Source organism: Neopelma chrysocephalum, unplaced genomic scaffold (genome assembly GCF_003984885.1).
Source record: "Neopelma chrysocephalum unplaced genomic scaffold, ASM398488v2 Primary Assembly neopelma1_59, whole genome shotgun sequence".
NCBI lineage: Eukaryota > Metazoa > Chordata > Aves > Passeriformes > Pipridae > Neopelma > Neopelma chrysocephalum.
In genome coordinates this window covers 12,899,151-12,914,922 of record NW_020897714.1, presented here as the reverse complement: position 1 = coordinate 12,914,922, position 15,772 = coordinate 12,899,151, and the positions used below count along the sequence as shown (strand labels likewise).

The 15,772-nt window shown below is 36.3% G+C and overlaps 1 protein-coding gene across 2 annotated transcripts; it reads left to right on the top strand.

The window, feature by feature from the left end:
- The first annotated feature begins 3 nt into the window (after nt 1–3).
- On the top strand, nt 4–15,670 carry LTA4H (leukotriene A4 hydrolase). 2 transcript variants are annotated; one of them, XM_027679922.1, is made up of 19 exons: nt 4–175; nt 1,125–1,255; nt 3,329–3,449; nt 3,926–3,994; nt 4,709–4,813; nt 7,073–7,125; nt 7,751–7,823; nt 8,115–8,255; nt 8,468–8,491; nt 9,345–9,415; nt 9,528–9,639; nt 10,568–10,712; nt 10,794–10,897; nt 11,307–11,377; nt 11,924–11,978; nt 12,818–12,913; nt 13,424–13,506; nt 14,751–14,855; nt 15,166–15,670. In XM_027679922.1, the coding sequence occupies exons 1-19, from the start codon at nt 29–31 to the stop codon at nt 15,284–15,286; spliced, it is 1,827 nt and encodes a 608-aa protein (XP_027535723.1). In that variant the 5' UTR covers nt 4–28; the 3' UTR covers nt 15,287–15,670. The 2 variants fall into 2 exon arrangements, with proteins under 2 accessions (XP_027535723.1, XP_027535724.1); XM_027679923.1 differs by lacking the exon at nt 4–175 and adding an exon at nt 472–695.
- Nucleotides 15,671–15,772: the final 102 nt, after the last annotated feature.

Sequence of the window (15,772 nt, the reverse complement as noted above, 5' to 3'; positions counted from 1 at the left end):
CGCGGGGCAGGCAGACGGCGCGCGAGCGATGGCGGACCCGAGCTCGTTCTCGTCGCCCGCGTGCTGCCTCACGCGGCACCTCCACCTGCGCTGCCGCGCGGACTTCGGCGCGCGGGCGCTGCGGGGCACGGCCGCTCTCACCGCGCGCGCCGAGCGCGAGGCGCTGCGCTGCCTGGTAACGGCGGGGGGCGGGGGGGGGCTCAGGGGTGAGGGGAGACCCCCGCGGAGCCCGCGCCGGTGCCGCCTTCCCTCATCTGTCTCCCACGTCCTTCCCCTCCCACGGCCGGCGTCCCGGTCCTTCCTTCTTTCCTGCCTTCCCTCCCACCGCTTGGCCCTCCCCGGACCCCCGGGCTCGGCTGCTGACAGCGCCTCGCAGCCTCCGATTCCCGCCTGGCCCCCAGAGCCGGCGCGGTGGGCAAAGGAAGGGCAGAAATGTGTCTTTTCTCGTTGAAACGGCGAAGAGGGTGTTGCCAAAAAGATGGGAATAAATCAGTGCAAAACTACACTTAGGGCTTTTTCACCTGTGTGTTTCGTTATGCCAGCTGCTTTTTCGGTTATCTTTGCAAATAAGCGTATGAACCTCTTTAGCTCCTCCTTATATGTGAAGTTTGAGGTTTATGGGCTTTTTCTCATGCTGACTCCATAAAATTCTTATGTGGTTGGCACTTATTTTTTTAAGAAAAAAGCCTAATCCTGTAAGTAATAAAAAATAACACTTCACTCGAGCTACAAATGGGAGTGCTGCACTATTTAGATCATCTTCTATTGAGTGAAAACCTGGATTTACAGTGGCTTGTTCCAGGATGGAAACCTTGGCAGAGGCTTTTATATCGTTTTACACTTCATTGCAGTACTGTGAAGCCCGCTACCTTCGTAGTTCACTTAGTAAACTCCTGTTTCTGCTTCCATGGTCAGAAGTTGGTTTTTTTCCTCTTTCCCCTCCAGTTTTCCCAGTTCAGTGCTGGTCTCTTAATATGCTTGTTCCCAGTGGTCAACACAGGCAGTTTTTCTGGTTTTACTTAGTAAATACTCGTTCCTTTGGAGAGACTTGTGTTTAAGATTTAATAAATATTGCATTTATTATTACACTATTTAACAGGTATGTAATGTTTTCTTCATCGCAGGTCTTGGATACAAGAGATGTACAGGTATTCAGAGTGACTGTAAATGGACAGGACGCACAATTTGCTTTTGGGGAAAAGCACAGTTTCAAGGGGACCCCCCTGGAAATCACATTTCCTAAGGAACTAAGAAGGTATACACGTTTGTTTGTTCCTTTAGGTGGTTTCCAAAATGCACTGTATAAGCTGCTTGTCTGCCTGTAGAGTTGTTCCGTAAAGCTTACAAAGGGACTTAAATTAGGGCGTTGCATTCATTTGATATGATCGTGTAGATTAATTTGATATTTGGTTTTCATTAGCCAAAACTTTGGGAGTCTTTTTACCTACTCCCAGATCATATATCATGTACAAAATTACTTGCTAAACTGAGTAGCAAAATAAGGTGTAATGTATCAAAATTTTTCCAGTGCTTCTCATCAGTAATATTATTTCTGCTTCAACTACCTGAATTCTGTCTTTTCAGAATTGCTACAGTGTAGTGCCTATGGAGTTACAGCCCCTGTTTGCCATTCTTTTACACAAGGGCTGACTCTGCATTTCTGTAGAACTTCGGGTTACTGCTATGATTAGATAGAAGTATGTTTTCAAATAATAAAAGTTTTGTTGTGTTGACTACACTAAGTCCCTGAAAACTGGGACTTGAGTTTTCTCAGCATGATGGAGAATTAACTAACCATAGTCTACCTCTTAAATTCCATGAATTTAAAGGTTGTTGCCAAATTACAAGATGCTTTTTGGTAGTTTGCTTTATATATTGTAACTTCATGGTATCTTACCCCTCTATGGTGCCAAAGCTGTGATTGTGTGAGAAAGTTCCCTTGTTTGAATACAGTTACATACTAAGTTGCTTCTTATTTTTTGGGTTTCAGAACTAGTTACTACCTCTAAAAACTCTTATCTGGTCTCTAATTTTTTTATTCATGTTATACTTTGAATTAACGCAATTTAGAAACACACGTAATGTGAAAGAGAAAGGAATGTTGTACAATAGCTGTCCCTTCTGGGAAACACTTATGATCTGATATGAAACTGTACAAATTACGTACTTGAGCAAACAGTCCACACAAAAACATAGGCCTGTTTCTTTTGTTTGACTTTCAGATGCCTTTTTTTTTTCTTTTTAGTGCTAAATTTCCTTGTAAGAAAAAAATGGGAGTTAGAGTTATGAGTTGTGATCGTAAGAATTTATAATTTTGTGTGAGATATAGTCCCCCATGTAAGTATCAATAAAACAGCGATAGGAAAGGGTAGGAGTTACAACTGACAGTCTGACTGTTCAGAAAGCAATGTGTCTTTATGGTAATATGAAGTATTTTCTCTTTTCTTTTTGCATATGTACTTTGGAATGCTGGTTATAAACCAGATATGTGTACCTGGTCAGCTTATCTAATGTCCAGCTCCTCTGATTAGCTGAAGTTTGTTCTGATTTATGGTTGGATTGTTTATTCCAGAAAGTTGCATGTATAACCTGGAACTTTCTGAGAATACAATCTGTGTGCTTTTGGTGTTGTGGTTAAGATGTGGTTTTAATAAATAAGAGTATGAATGTGTCAGGTTTGTGTGTGTTCTCTTGTTAGCAAGCTGATACCTGTCTTTCACAGAACTGTTAGTTTTTACTTTACACAAATTCTGAAACCCTGAAAAAAATTTGAATATTTTTTATTTTTCTTCTTAACCCTACTGTTAATAGGGATTTTCAGTAATTACTGAAAATCTGCAGGGTTTTTTTTCAGCTTAAGGATCGTACTTACAGAACATTAACATCAGTAGCAAAATCTAAATTTTTTTAATTTACAGAATACACATTCTGTATTTTCCTATGTAAGGTTTTGCACTTTTTTGTCTGAGCATTGCAGTGGGTTTTTTATATATATATGTGTAATGTTAGATAGTTGTGACAGAACTATATATATATAGCTGGTCCAAATAGTTCAAAGAAAAAGTCCATGTTCTCCTTGAAGAGAGGAAAGGAAAAGTTTATGGTTAGTAAAAACAATAATAGAAGTGTTTTGACATGAAAATTGAAATAAACTATCTAATTTTTACTATCATAATTTGAAGGGAAAAGTTGTGCTTAGTATGCTACTTGTTCTCATTTTTAATGCTTTTGAGACAGTGCTGCAGACCTATTTTCCAGAAGTTTTTGCAGAAGTATTTCAGTGTGATCAGGATTTGTGTAAAAACAGTCTATGTTCTTTATTACGCAGGGGACAAGAAGCAATTGTTGAAATCTCTTTTGAAAGCTCTCCAAAGTCCTCAGCTCTCCAGTGGTTTAATCCAGAGCAAACTTCTGGAAAGAAACACCCATTTCTCTTCAGCCAGTGTCAGGTTGAGTACTTTTTTTTTTTTTAAGCTTGTTTACATACCACTATAATTTTCCTCTGGTTTCTACAGAACTGGAGAGGAAGTCTGCTAAGGGAAGATGCAGTAGCCCATAACTTCTAATTGTGCATGTCAAAGGTCCTAAAGGGAAACACTTAATGCCAGGATACTGATGAGATTTTTTACATGTTTGCAGTTTAATAATTCTGTAAGTGCTTTACCCTCTCCAGTTGTTGAAGAACATACACTACTTTGTAATCAATATATGTGGCTACTGATCAGTCTTACCTACCATTATTTCTTTTACAAAAGCCTTAACTATGAAAACTACTGTCAGCTATAAGTGATAGAAGTATTGGTTTGTGGATAATGAATTCTGTGGAAGAGCTGTATAGATTTCCACAATAACATATTAGTTGATTTATTTCTAGTCCTCTGCATTAGAAAGACTGTTATAACTTTTTTCTTTTCACCCTCTCTAGGCTACCCACTGCAGAGCCATCTTTCCATGCCAAGACACACCTGCCGTGAAACTAACCTACTATGCAGAGGTAGATGAACCTAAGTCAATGTATGTCTTAACTTAAAACAACTGCAGAAATGGGCAAATTCATATTCACTCATTTTTTGGGGATTTTTTTTGTAGCTGCCAGCATATGGCCCAAAATAAAAACAGAGAATGTTGATTTTTAGCATAATGTAAGAGCCAAGAACTGTTTATCTTCCCTGTAGTACTTCTCTAGCTTTTCTGTTTTCTGATATATATATTATATCAACTCCTTTCATTCACACATATCTATTTCCAAAAGAAAGAAATACAGTAGTAAGAAAGAAAGAAGTCCTAAAATTAAGAAGAATGACAAGAAGTAAGACAAAAAAGAGTGCTGTAGCATAAAAATACTTGAAATTACTCTTATGTATTCCTTTAAGTATATATTTTGCTACGTAGTTAGGGGATCTTTGCAGTTTGATAGTTTGATTGTTTTAAGGAATTAAACAGCAAGATGTGCAATATGACATTATAATTCAGTTGTCTGAAGAAAGTGAGACTTTTAACTTCTGGTGGAAGTAATCCTTCGGCTTAAGTAAATATTGCCGGTCTTCAAGACAAAATTTTCCACATGCATTATGTTCTACTTGACGGAGATGACTTAACCACAGAACAATCTGGGCTACTCTTTGTTATCACTTTGTTACCACTGCTTCTAGTCTGTTGTGTAATCCTATGTGCTGCCTGCATTGCTTATAGTTGGGTAACCTTTCAGATATCCGTTCCAAAAGAGCTGGTGGCTCTCATGAGCGCTAATCGTGATGGAGAGATGCCTGACCCAGAGGACAGCAGTCGAAAGATATACTGTTTCAGTCAGAATGTAAGTGCTCCCATGGTCTTATTCCTGACTCGTGCAGCTCACAATCACTTCAGAGATGATGTCATCAGGAAATCATGTGGCTACTCATGGTGGGTCTTTGCTATTCTAGAAATAGGAGGTATTATGGATCTGGAGATCCATAATACCTCCTATTTCAGATACCTCAGATACCTCAGATCTTGTTCTGAGAAGACAACCAGTAAGTGCTGGTGGTGTTTACTGGTCTTTTTTGGCATTCCCAGAAAAGCCAAATTCAAGTATTGAAAACATTTGCTGTACTCAAAGCTAGTCCTGTCAAAATCCTTTCTGTCTGCACTGATTCTTGGAAAATAATGCAGACGCAAATAACATGGGAGTAAGTTTTGGAGAACATATGCTGCAAATTTTAAGCTCACCAAGATTTGAGCAGTGAAGCTCAGCATTGGAACCAGTTTTTAGCTTGAAGTTAGGCAAATTCTGACAGCTGAGATCCTGAATTTTTTTTTTAATGTGAAAACTTTGGCTTCTGTGGAAAGTATCTTCAGGGAATGAAATGTTACTGTTCTCTAGATGAAATCTATTAAGTGGTGCTATCATTAGTTTAACTATTCCACTGCTCATAAAGCAGCAGTCTCAATTTACTCTTCTGGCATTTTAATTCTCACAGGTTTTTGGGTTACAGTTCTGATGCTTGTGGGATCTCTTGGTGATTCTAGTTCCTTTGCTGAACAAGCAGATAAAATGAACATAAGTTTGAAATATAACTTGTTTTTACAGAAGATCTGAACTATTGAGAGACTTAATGACTGCAAGGAGGGATGGAATTGTGTGATTGGAGGAGAGGAGGGGAGCCTACTCTGAACTGCTGCAGCTCTTGGGTTTCATTTGGTTGCTCTGTGAAACCTGAGGGAGGCAAGAGGGCAGAGAGGGAAAAATAGTTACCTTTTCTGAGAGCTCATCAAAATGCAGTGTTTTGCCTTCTCTGTGGAGCCAAAACATTTGCCACTCACAGTCTAGTACTTAAAGTTTCGATGTTGTGTGTTATCCAGAGCTGTATGTTATCTAGAAATACATTGTTGATAAGTTTGGTGAACCTGTACAAGGAATAACATTTAGTCAAATTGAAATTGTGTGACACTTTCTAGTATAGAAAACCATTATTTTTTTAGAAAAGACATGTTTTCCTTCTAACAAAAAATTGCATTAAGCACAAAATATATAAATGAAAAAAGACAAATGTGTTTCCTGAGATAAAAGAGGCAAATGCATCGAGCTTTTGGATATGTAAGTGTGCTGAGCTTATGCAGAACTACTTTTTTTTGCTCTTGTGTGGACAGGCTGGTAAGAAGTGTAGTGGAGACCAGCCTCTGTAAAAATGAGTTTACAACCCAAGAGCCATTGACATTTGAATTTCAAAATGTCAAAATAGCAAATTGGACATCAAAATATAGGGATATATTGACAGTCTTTTAATAACTTGTCTATTACATAAGTCAGTGGACTTTGTTCTTTTCAAGAATATGAAAACACGTGATGATATGGGTATTTTAATAAATTATATTTAAATAGTTTGGGGATAATGGTGGAATAAAATTTTCTGAAATGTTGTCTCCAACTAATTATTATGTAAAGTATTACTTACTTATTTAACAGTGTTAATCAGATAAAGTGGAACTCTTACAGGGATGGCTGTATTATCCCCTTTTCTTTCCAGAGCACTCAGAGAAAACATTTCTCTGTAAAGATACTCCAGCTTGAAGTTTTTTCATAAAAATAACAAATACTCAGAGTTTGTTGTAATGACAAACATGGAAATCAAATACATACATTTTGATTTTTCCTGAATCTTTTATATCCATAAATATTCTTGTTTACTTCATTAATGCTCTTCCTGCATCTTTCTGTGTGATAAAACTGCCCTTTATCCGAACAGTGTCTGTCTCTTAACTTCTCCTTCTATAAAATTTAATTGAACTGAAATTAATACGGAAAACTGACTTTCTTTTGAACAGAAAGCAAACCAGCAGCATTTTTATATTCATATTTTTTCAAACAGAGATGATACTTACAGTTTTGTGGCTTTTGCATGAAGCATCTTTGAAGCAAGTACATCCTATGGAATATCATTTGGGGAATGCCTTTAAAAAAAATGCCTCCCTTTAAGGCAGGAAACTGTAGAGGAAAACTTCTTTATTTACATATCTTTGTTTTTCTCTGAATCAGTGGTCTTGATAACTCACATTACAAATAAGATCTTCTTTTTTTCATGTTCTTCACTAGGTTCCCATACCTTGCTACTTGTTTGCTTTAGTGGTTGGAGCTTTAGAAAGCAGGTGAGTGAATCTGCACAGTATAAATATTAACAACTATAATAAATCTTCAGAGTTAACTTTTTAAAAAATTTGTTTCTTGGTCTTTTTTCTAGTTTTAAAAGGTCTTAAAGGTTCAGTTAGCCTGTTTGTATCAAACTGCATGTATATTGGTTTGCTCTTGCATAATCCTTTTACTTTTGCTGTAAGTTAGAGAAATCACCTGAAGTGTTTGGAACTGAAAAAGCTCTTAAGGGTTTACAATTTAGCACAGGAAATAGATCTTTCTCGGGGTAAACCTTGTCATGTACAAAAGGCAGATAAGTATAGCTTCAGCTTCATTTCTCATCTGCACAAGGTTGTGTTAATCTAGGCCATAATCATACATTTATATTAGGGCTTTACAGCATTTAAAAATCTGTAAGTGGTTTTCCTATTCTTTTGTGCTGAACAGTGGATGTGTGTTGTTTGTTTTGTCTTCTAAGGATTTACTTTAGCAGTGGAGAGGAAAAACAGATAAAGACTAATAAGTTTCTTCTGCAACATGAGTTACTCGAGCAAAGTTAAACATATGTTTTCTGTATTGGTTTCCCATAGAATTATTTCTGGTTCATAGTGTCTTATTGGCATTTATTTTTACTTTCAACAGAAAGATTGGCCCAAGGACACTGGTGTGGGCTGAAAAGGAGCTAGTGGATAAATCAGCCTATGAGTTTTCTGAGGTGGGTAATCGACAACAACAACTGAAGTTTTGTAAACTATTTCACATAGTATTGGAAAAGGAACAAACTGAGTTTAACTGTTTTGTTCATCTGTAGCTCTTCTTTCTCTACCTCCCACTCCCAAAAATGTTTGCAGCACAAAATTATTACTGCAAATACATATTGATACAGTCTTGTACTCACTTTGCATGTGGGACTCACCAAGGTGACAGAGGATGAAATATGCTTATTATTTGTTCAGTGTTTGTAGTCAGAATTCATGTTAGAAACTAATATGAATTCTTGTTTCAGGCTGAAGCTATGCTGAAAACAGCAGAAGATTTAGCAGGACCTTATGTATGGGGACAGTATGATTTGTTAGTCTTACCACCTTCTTTTCCTTATGGTGGTATGGAGAATCCTTGTCTCACTTTTGTAACTCCAACACTATTGGTAAGTATAACAATGATAAGCAAGGCCTAAGGATAAGTTGACTTTTACCCATCAAGTGGTGGATAGTAACGTACAAATTGGATTAATCTTCTTAGACAGACCTGTTCCTACCTCCTTTGGAGTTAGGGATCATACTAGAAACTGCATTAAGTGGTCTATTTTGAGGTTTACTTGAACTGACAACTAACGTATCTTTTTCTTTTCTTTTCTAGGCAGGTGATCGATCTCTGTCAAATGTAAGTCCAAAATAGGTTCTTGTTTTTCATTCTAAGTAAATTCTAGAAAGCTGGAGATGTATGTATTTTGTATAATGGACAGATGGTGCCTGTATGTATAGGAGGCTGACTGAGGTTAGCTACTCTGTAGCTCTTTTCCCGTCCTGTTAAACCACAACACCTGTTTAAAAACAACAACTGAATTGGCCCAATTGAAATTGTTTCTAGGGAACTTCTTCCTCTATATGTGTATCTATGAACAAGAACTCATATTATGCACAATTTACTATAAAGTGAAAGTAATGAGTACAATTTGAGTAATTGTTTTTTTCTTTGAAAGTTGAGAGCTCTATTTTTTTATTTCAGATGTCTTTCTACTAGACTGATGTACTGCTAAAGACAAAAAAAAGATTTTCTTATACCAAGAATACTAAAATATGGATACTTTTTAATGTGTTGTGCATCATTAGCCTTCCAGGGGTGGCTTCCTGTTTGATATTTTGGAAAATCACAGCACTGCAGAAGTTGCTTAAGTGGGGAAGTAGTACTAGCCCATCACTTGGTATTCTGTATTCTGAAATATGATTTCATAAATGAGTTACCTACACCAAGCTACCAGAGGATTTTTGTTGATCAGTGTGGCTCTATGGCTTGCAGGCTGGGCATTCAAAGTTATTTCTGTAGAAGGTTTGTTAGGGGAGTTAGTCCTCTACTTGAAATTTATATGGATAGGTCTACAGAACTATGAATGGTGGCTGACTTTTGGAATGTAATGTAGTAAATAAGATCCCATCAGAATTTTATTCTTTCTGTTGGGATTTGATGTTCCTTTTCCAGAGGAGTCTAAATGGTAGATCTGTTTTCTGTGTTTTAGGTTATTGCTCATGAAATCTCTCATAGCTGGACAGGAAACTTGGTAACCAACAAAACATGGGAGCATTTTTGGTAGGTATGATGTTCAGTGCAATGCATATCATATTTTATATTTAATCTGTAAAGAGACCAACCAAATTCATTTTGCCATCCTACAGTACTGACTTTATCAATGTATTTCCAGGCTGAATGAGGGTCATACTGTATATTTGGAACGCAGGATTGGTGGTCGGTTGTTTGGTGAGCAGTTCAGGCACTTTCAAGCCCTGGGAGGTTGGAGAGAACTGCAGAATACGGTAAATATTTTTAAAGTTATCACAACTTTATGCTTAAGCCTGTATCTAAATTAAAAAGCTGTTTTCCTGTGTTTCCCACAAATAAAATTAATTGAGTCAGCTTTCCTAATACTTTCTTATTAGATGATGAACAGCTTTGATTCCAAGGTGTATGATTGCTTCCCAAGGTAATAGCTTAATATACACAGATTAGATAAAGCTTTTTAAACTATTTTAAGCTGTCCTGTAAGGATTAACATCTTTAGAGACTCCCCTGGTGAGTCTCTATTATTTTGGGTGAGGCTAAATTGCAGTGTTACCTGTTGCCATACTGGTAGGCAGCTGAAAGCTTGTCAAAATTATATGCATGCTTGACCATCCAAATTTCCAATGCCTCATGCAAGTAACTGATTTTTTTTTTCTGTGTACTGCGTTAAAATTGAGCATATTCCAAATCTGTTACTGTCTAAAAGGGTTGTTTAGTTTTGTGTTTAAGTAGCATGGTCAAACCTTAGTTTTCAGATTTTCAGTCTGTGATATTTCCAGCCCTCTCATTCTGTTTGGTGATGCAGTGTACCTGGTTTACTATGAATATTTCCTCCTCATATTTTTTTCTTCATATCAACCATTTAAATCAGGTGGTTAAATAGTTTATTAATAAAGGAATAAATATAGATAGTTTAATAGGTGCTTATGGTTATGACAGCTGGAGCACACGGTGATTGATTGTAACATCTTTCTGTTTATTACACGATCAGGCACTGATAAACAAGAAAAATTTTAGTAAACTATGTTTTGTGCAGATTCAGAACTTCAGGAAAAAGAATGAGAAAGAATGCTTTGAAATGAGGCTGTCTTAGTTTTGGATGGTTTATAGAGAGAATTAGTAGTGATTTGAAAGAGTGCTAGTTTTCCTAGATGAATATCTCTTCTTGTATTTTTGACACAGATAAATACTCTGGGAGATAAAAATCCTGTAACTAACCTTGTCCTTAATCTGGACGAAGTAGATCCTGATGTTGCCTATTCATCTGTTCCGTATGAGAAAGGCTTTGCTTTGCTTTTTTACCTTGAACAACTTCTTGGAGGACCAGGTAAGTGTTAGTCAGACCTTATATATTATTGTTTTCCATTTTAATTTCAAACATTGAAACAATTTGTTTTTTAACTGTTAGATGTCTTCATGGGCTTCTTGAAGGCTTACGTTCAGCAGTTTGCTTATAAGAGCATAGTAACAGAGGACTGGAAGAAGTTCTTGTACTCCTACTTCAAGGATAAGGTTGAGTAGTATTTAAAACTAATCACTTGAAACCTTTTAATGTGAAATTACAGTATAGCTCATGATTTATCATCTTTAAAGACCAGTTCTTTATTTTTCTTTTCTTTATTTCAAGATCTTAGTATGATGTAATCTGGCATCTTGTAAAGATAGATCTGCATTATGATGCCTTTTTTTTTTCTTTCCATAGAAGAGAATATTCTGTTTTGAAGTAATCTGTATAGGATTCTCCAGGGTAAATGGAGCAATGTTAATTAAAAAAAAAAAAAGGTTAAAACTAGATTTCATAGGGTGTGCTTTTCTCAAAAAACAAATGCAACCAAACAAAAAACCAACCAAACAGAAAAGAACAACAACGAAACCAGTAATTCACATTTAAAATTTAATAAGATTTTGTGTTGCTTTGTAGGTAGATGTTCTTGATAAAGTTGATTGGAACTCATGGTTTCATGCTCCAGGAATGCCACCAGTGAAGCCTACGTAAGCTGCATTCTTCTGAAGTTCATCTTTTCCTTCTTCAGATTGCATGTGATCTTTCCAAACAGTCATGAAACAGTTTGTAAACCGGGTTAAAGTCTTCTTACAAACATTTTATTAGAGAATGCCCTACTACTATGTAGGAGAAAAAAAGGTCACTGTTAACATTTTCAATCTTTTATTCCAGTGGAAATTCATTTTGGTTTGAAAGTTACCAGGAAAGATTGTTTTTTCTGGCACATTGTTACAACAGTCTTCTCTTTTCAGCTTTAAGCTATAATATATGTATGAGCATATATGCTGAGAAGTATTACCCATTTTAGGAGTCTGTGGGATCAAGGGATAGTGTCACGTATGCACAGTGCTTCTAACTAAAACTGAAATATATTTTGTGATATCTTTTGTAAATTGTGTTGCAGTATTGAGTTGGAGCATACAATGAACAAATGTGGAACCACTTGAGAATAATTTCTAATTATTCTTGTAAAAAATATTACAGGTGCTTTTTCTGTTTCCAAAGTGTGATCCTTTGTTTTTAATATTTGACAGGTATGATATGACACTAGCAAATGCTTGCGTTGCCTTGAGCCAAAGATGGATTGAAGTGAGTAGTTAAAGAATGCTGAGGTGTCTGTATCTTGTAAAACTTTGTTGTACAAAGTGAGCCCTTCTTTTCTGAAATCTATTGTTTGCTGAGAGAGTGTGTATTTATGGTGATAGTTTGGCTACCAGGGATTCTGCATTTCCTAGACTAGCCTTTCATCAAAGTTTGTGGATTAGCTATGACTTATATTGGTGAAGTGTGGTACATATTTTAACAAGGCACACAGCCAGCTTCTTGTTAAACATATGTAGTAACTGAACTGAGAATATTCTTTTTGAAACCCTGACATTATGACTTGATTTAAAAACAAATGCCAAGGTATCTCTGCATCACTGATTATATTGTATCAGCAATAGTTCTACTACGTTATAGTGGAGTTATGCATTTCCCATCAAAAGCTGAAATACATAAGTTATAATAAGTAACTAATACCACATAATTTTCTCCTAATTTTAACCATAAACAACATACAACTAATAGAGAATTCAGCATACCTTCCTTTTGTTAGCTCTGTGGCTTTTCACTGTACTTGTATGTTATCTTTTAACTTTCTTCCTAATGTTACTTTTTATAAAAAAAAGTATTTGATTTTTCACTTAACTAACAGAAAGACAGTGGAGATAAAAAGATCAGTGGAAAGAAAATAAGTGAAGAATACAAACATCAGACAGCAGCTTAAATCCCTCCCTTCCCCTTATTGTAACATCCTGCATAGATACAAATCAATATCTTCTTTATATGAAATGGCTCAACAGTAAGTGCGGATGCCAAAACAGAAAATTACACCCTATTGTACTTTTTAAATACATATTAAAAATTAAGTAACCATTCTCTTTTAGGCAAAAGAAAGTGATTTGGGCTCATTCAGCTCAGCAGACCTGAAGGAAATGTCATCTCATCAGTTAATTGAGTTCCTGGCACTGTTGCTTCTGGAGGTAAATGTGCACCTGGGGTGACTTGATTCTGGTATCACAAAAACAGACACAGAAGCCCTACTGTGCTTTGGAATTAAGTTGTTCTTTTAAGTTTTGCTAACTTAATCTGCTCTCACCATACATGGTTATTAAAACCTTCAGTCTTGCCTCCCTGATTTATGTCTGGCTCTTCAGTTAACAAGCAACATGTGGAGTATTTTGGATTGAAAGGTAAAAAGAAAACTATGAGTTGCTTGAATTTGTCTGTATTTGATGTTATAGCAAATAAGCTATAAATCAAATGGAATGCAAATACTTTGATTGTTTTGATAGTACTGGATGTGGGAGTTAGCTGACATTTATTCTTTGCCTGTTCCCTAATACTGTGGAAAGGTGAAAGGAACAAATAAAATATTTGTAAGATTTCAGTTTCTTTGTAGCATCAGTCTTCTTGATTACCCTGTTTATTTTTGAAGTATCTGGCTTGAAGTGTTCCTCTGGCTTATTCTGACTGTGCAATTTCTTTTTCAGGCACCTCTTCCATTGTCACATGTCAAACGCATGCAGGAAGTATATGACTTCAATGCTATAAACAATTCTGAAATAAGATTCAGGTTGGTTCTAGTGTGGGCACTTTTCTAATATTAAATGCTTTCATAAAACGAATTGTCCTGCTTCATAAATGGTCTGAGACATCCTTTGTACAGAACTGGTGCAGGGTTTGGATTTGGGTTTTTTGTTGTTGTGGCTTTTTTTTAAAAGTACATGTGCGAACATGCTTACCAGAGTGGTGTTCTGTTACTGTGAATTGGGCAAATACAGTCTGGTAGAAGAACTCAAAGTGGACAGTGGATTAGCTGTGCTTTATTTTAATCTGTCATGCTAGCAAAGGAACCTGACAACTTATTTTGGGGGTGGTCTTGAATAAAACAATAGTGAGCCTCTCTGTGAACAATCTTTCCAATATTTAGTCAGCACCTGGTCTTCAGGACTTAACCTAGTCAGTTTTTCTGCTGATGTGCCAATGTTTTTTGCAACACAACTTGTAATTTTTTTGGTCACATTTTATTGCTTACTGTTATATAAAATTTGTCTCATTAAAAAGGTAAATGTCAAAGGGGAAATTTCTAAACAAGCAGTAAGTACTTCTGGCTAAATTGATTCTCATGGCATCCTAATTTCTTCTATTTTATATTTACAAATTGTGTTTACCCATGTCACTTGTTGGAAAAAGGTACCCCATGGGGATATAAGTAATCTCAAAAGGTATCTTGAAGTATTGCATATTTTGCTACTGTTACCTACTTGGATACATTTAAAATAGTAACCACTGTTCTGCCTTAACTGGGGGGAGTTCTTTGTTTCTTATTTAAAAAACTAAGTATTTTAAACATAGAGTATAGTTCCAACTTCCTGTAACAAGATGAATTTCTTCTCTTTTTTTAAACAAAACAGGCACATGCCAGTAGCTTGTGATATTTTGTTTGGATTTTTTGCTGGTTTGTTTTTTGGGGTTTTTTTAATCACTTGGTCAAATATGACAAGGGCTGTATAGTTCAGCTCTAATTCTGAGTGATGCAACTAGACACTATTGTAATATAAAAAATCACATACCTTCAGAAAATAATCAGACCATTTTGGAGGAACTTGGCTGCATTTTTTTCCTGTTTTATGGAAAGGTTCGCCTTTGTAACATGCTCGTCAAACACTAAATATTTTATGTTGAACTTAGCTAGAATCTCACTCCTGTGATGACAGAGCAGTCCCCAGAGTGTTTATGGGAACAGAATCGTAGTATAACCAACCACCACAAATGAAAATAAAAGTGCAAATTTTTTCTTTTCCCCCCCATCTCCAGATGGCTGCGTCTCTGTATCAGGTCCAAGTGGGAAGAAGCTATTCCTCTGGCTCTAAAAATGGCAACAGATCAGGGCAGGATGAAGTTTACTCGACCCTTGTTCAGGTAAAAGTAATCTCCAAATTGTAGGAGCTCATGCTGTTGGCATTTCTAGTATAATGGAATGTATGATAGAAATGCATTTATGGTACACATTTAAGTGATAGAATAGAGAATTCTCAGAATACTGTGACCAAGCTTATCTTCTGAGTCGCTTTCCACTCGCTGACTTTTTTTCATAGAAGAAAGCTTAATTCCAGTATGCACCTTAAGGAGAGGCTTTCAAGGGAAAAGTAAAACCTTGAGGAAATCCCTGCTGTACTATTTTTCTAGATTTTTGTAATGGTGCTTCCCCTCCCTCCTCCTTCTTTTACAGGGACCTGTACAGTTTTGACAAGAGTCAAGATCTGGCTGTCAAGACATTTCTGGAGCATAGACCCTCTATGCACCCAGTCACTTCAATGCTTGTGGGCAAAGACTTGAAGCAGGACCAGTGAAATTTTCTTGTTGCTGAAGGAAGAGACTTATTGCCCGAATTGTTGATATGCGCACTTGATTATGCCATTAAATGCTCTGCTGCTTTGGTACTGATGTAGCTTAAAATTAATTTTTTAGATCAAATTCAGTACTTTCTATTTTGCATTTCCAAGTAAAGCAGCAAAATTGCTACATCTCTGGAATTGGAAGAATGTTTTTGTTACAAGCAATTTTTAGAACACACAGAAACTGTTCTGTCAGTCATTTGTCAGTGATAGAGTTGAAAAACATGAAAAATTAATTGGTGGATGGTATGACTCTTTGTGCACAGCATTCTTTTCCATAGCACGATGGTTGAAACTTCAAGTATCTAAAGACTGCAAAATAAATCTTTTCTTTCCCTACTTGCCTCTCTGTTGATCTCTCTTGTGCAAAAATTTGATTTAATACTTTTGTTTTATTTACTGTTTTGTTGTGGGAGAAATTTTTGAGTCCAAAAGGACTAT

Bases quoted from the DNA above. Each gene is read 5' to 3' on its own strand.
- LTA4H (XM_027679922.1), top strand. From the start codon at position 29: ATGGCGGACCCGAGCTCGTTCTCGTCGCCCGCGTGCTGCCTCACGCGG. The intron at 11,979-12,817 runs GTGAGTAGTTAA...ATTCTCTTTTAG, and splicing joins TGAGCCAAAGATGGATTGAA to GCAAAAGAAAGTGATTTGGG. The intron at 13,507-14,750 runs GTTGGTTCTAGT...CCCCATCTCCAG, and splicing joins AATTCTGAAATAAGATTCAG to ATGGCTGCGTCTCTGTATCA.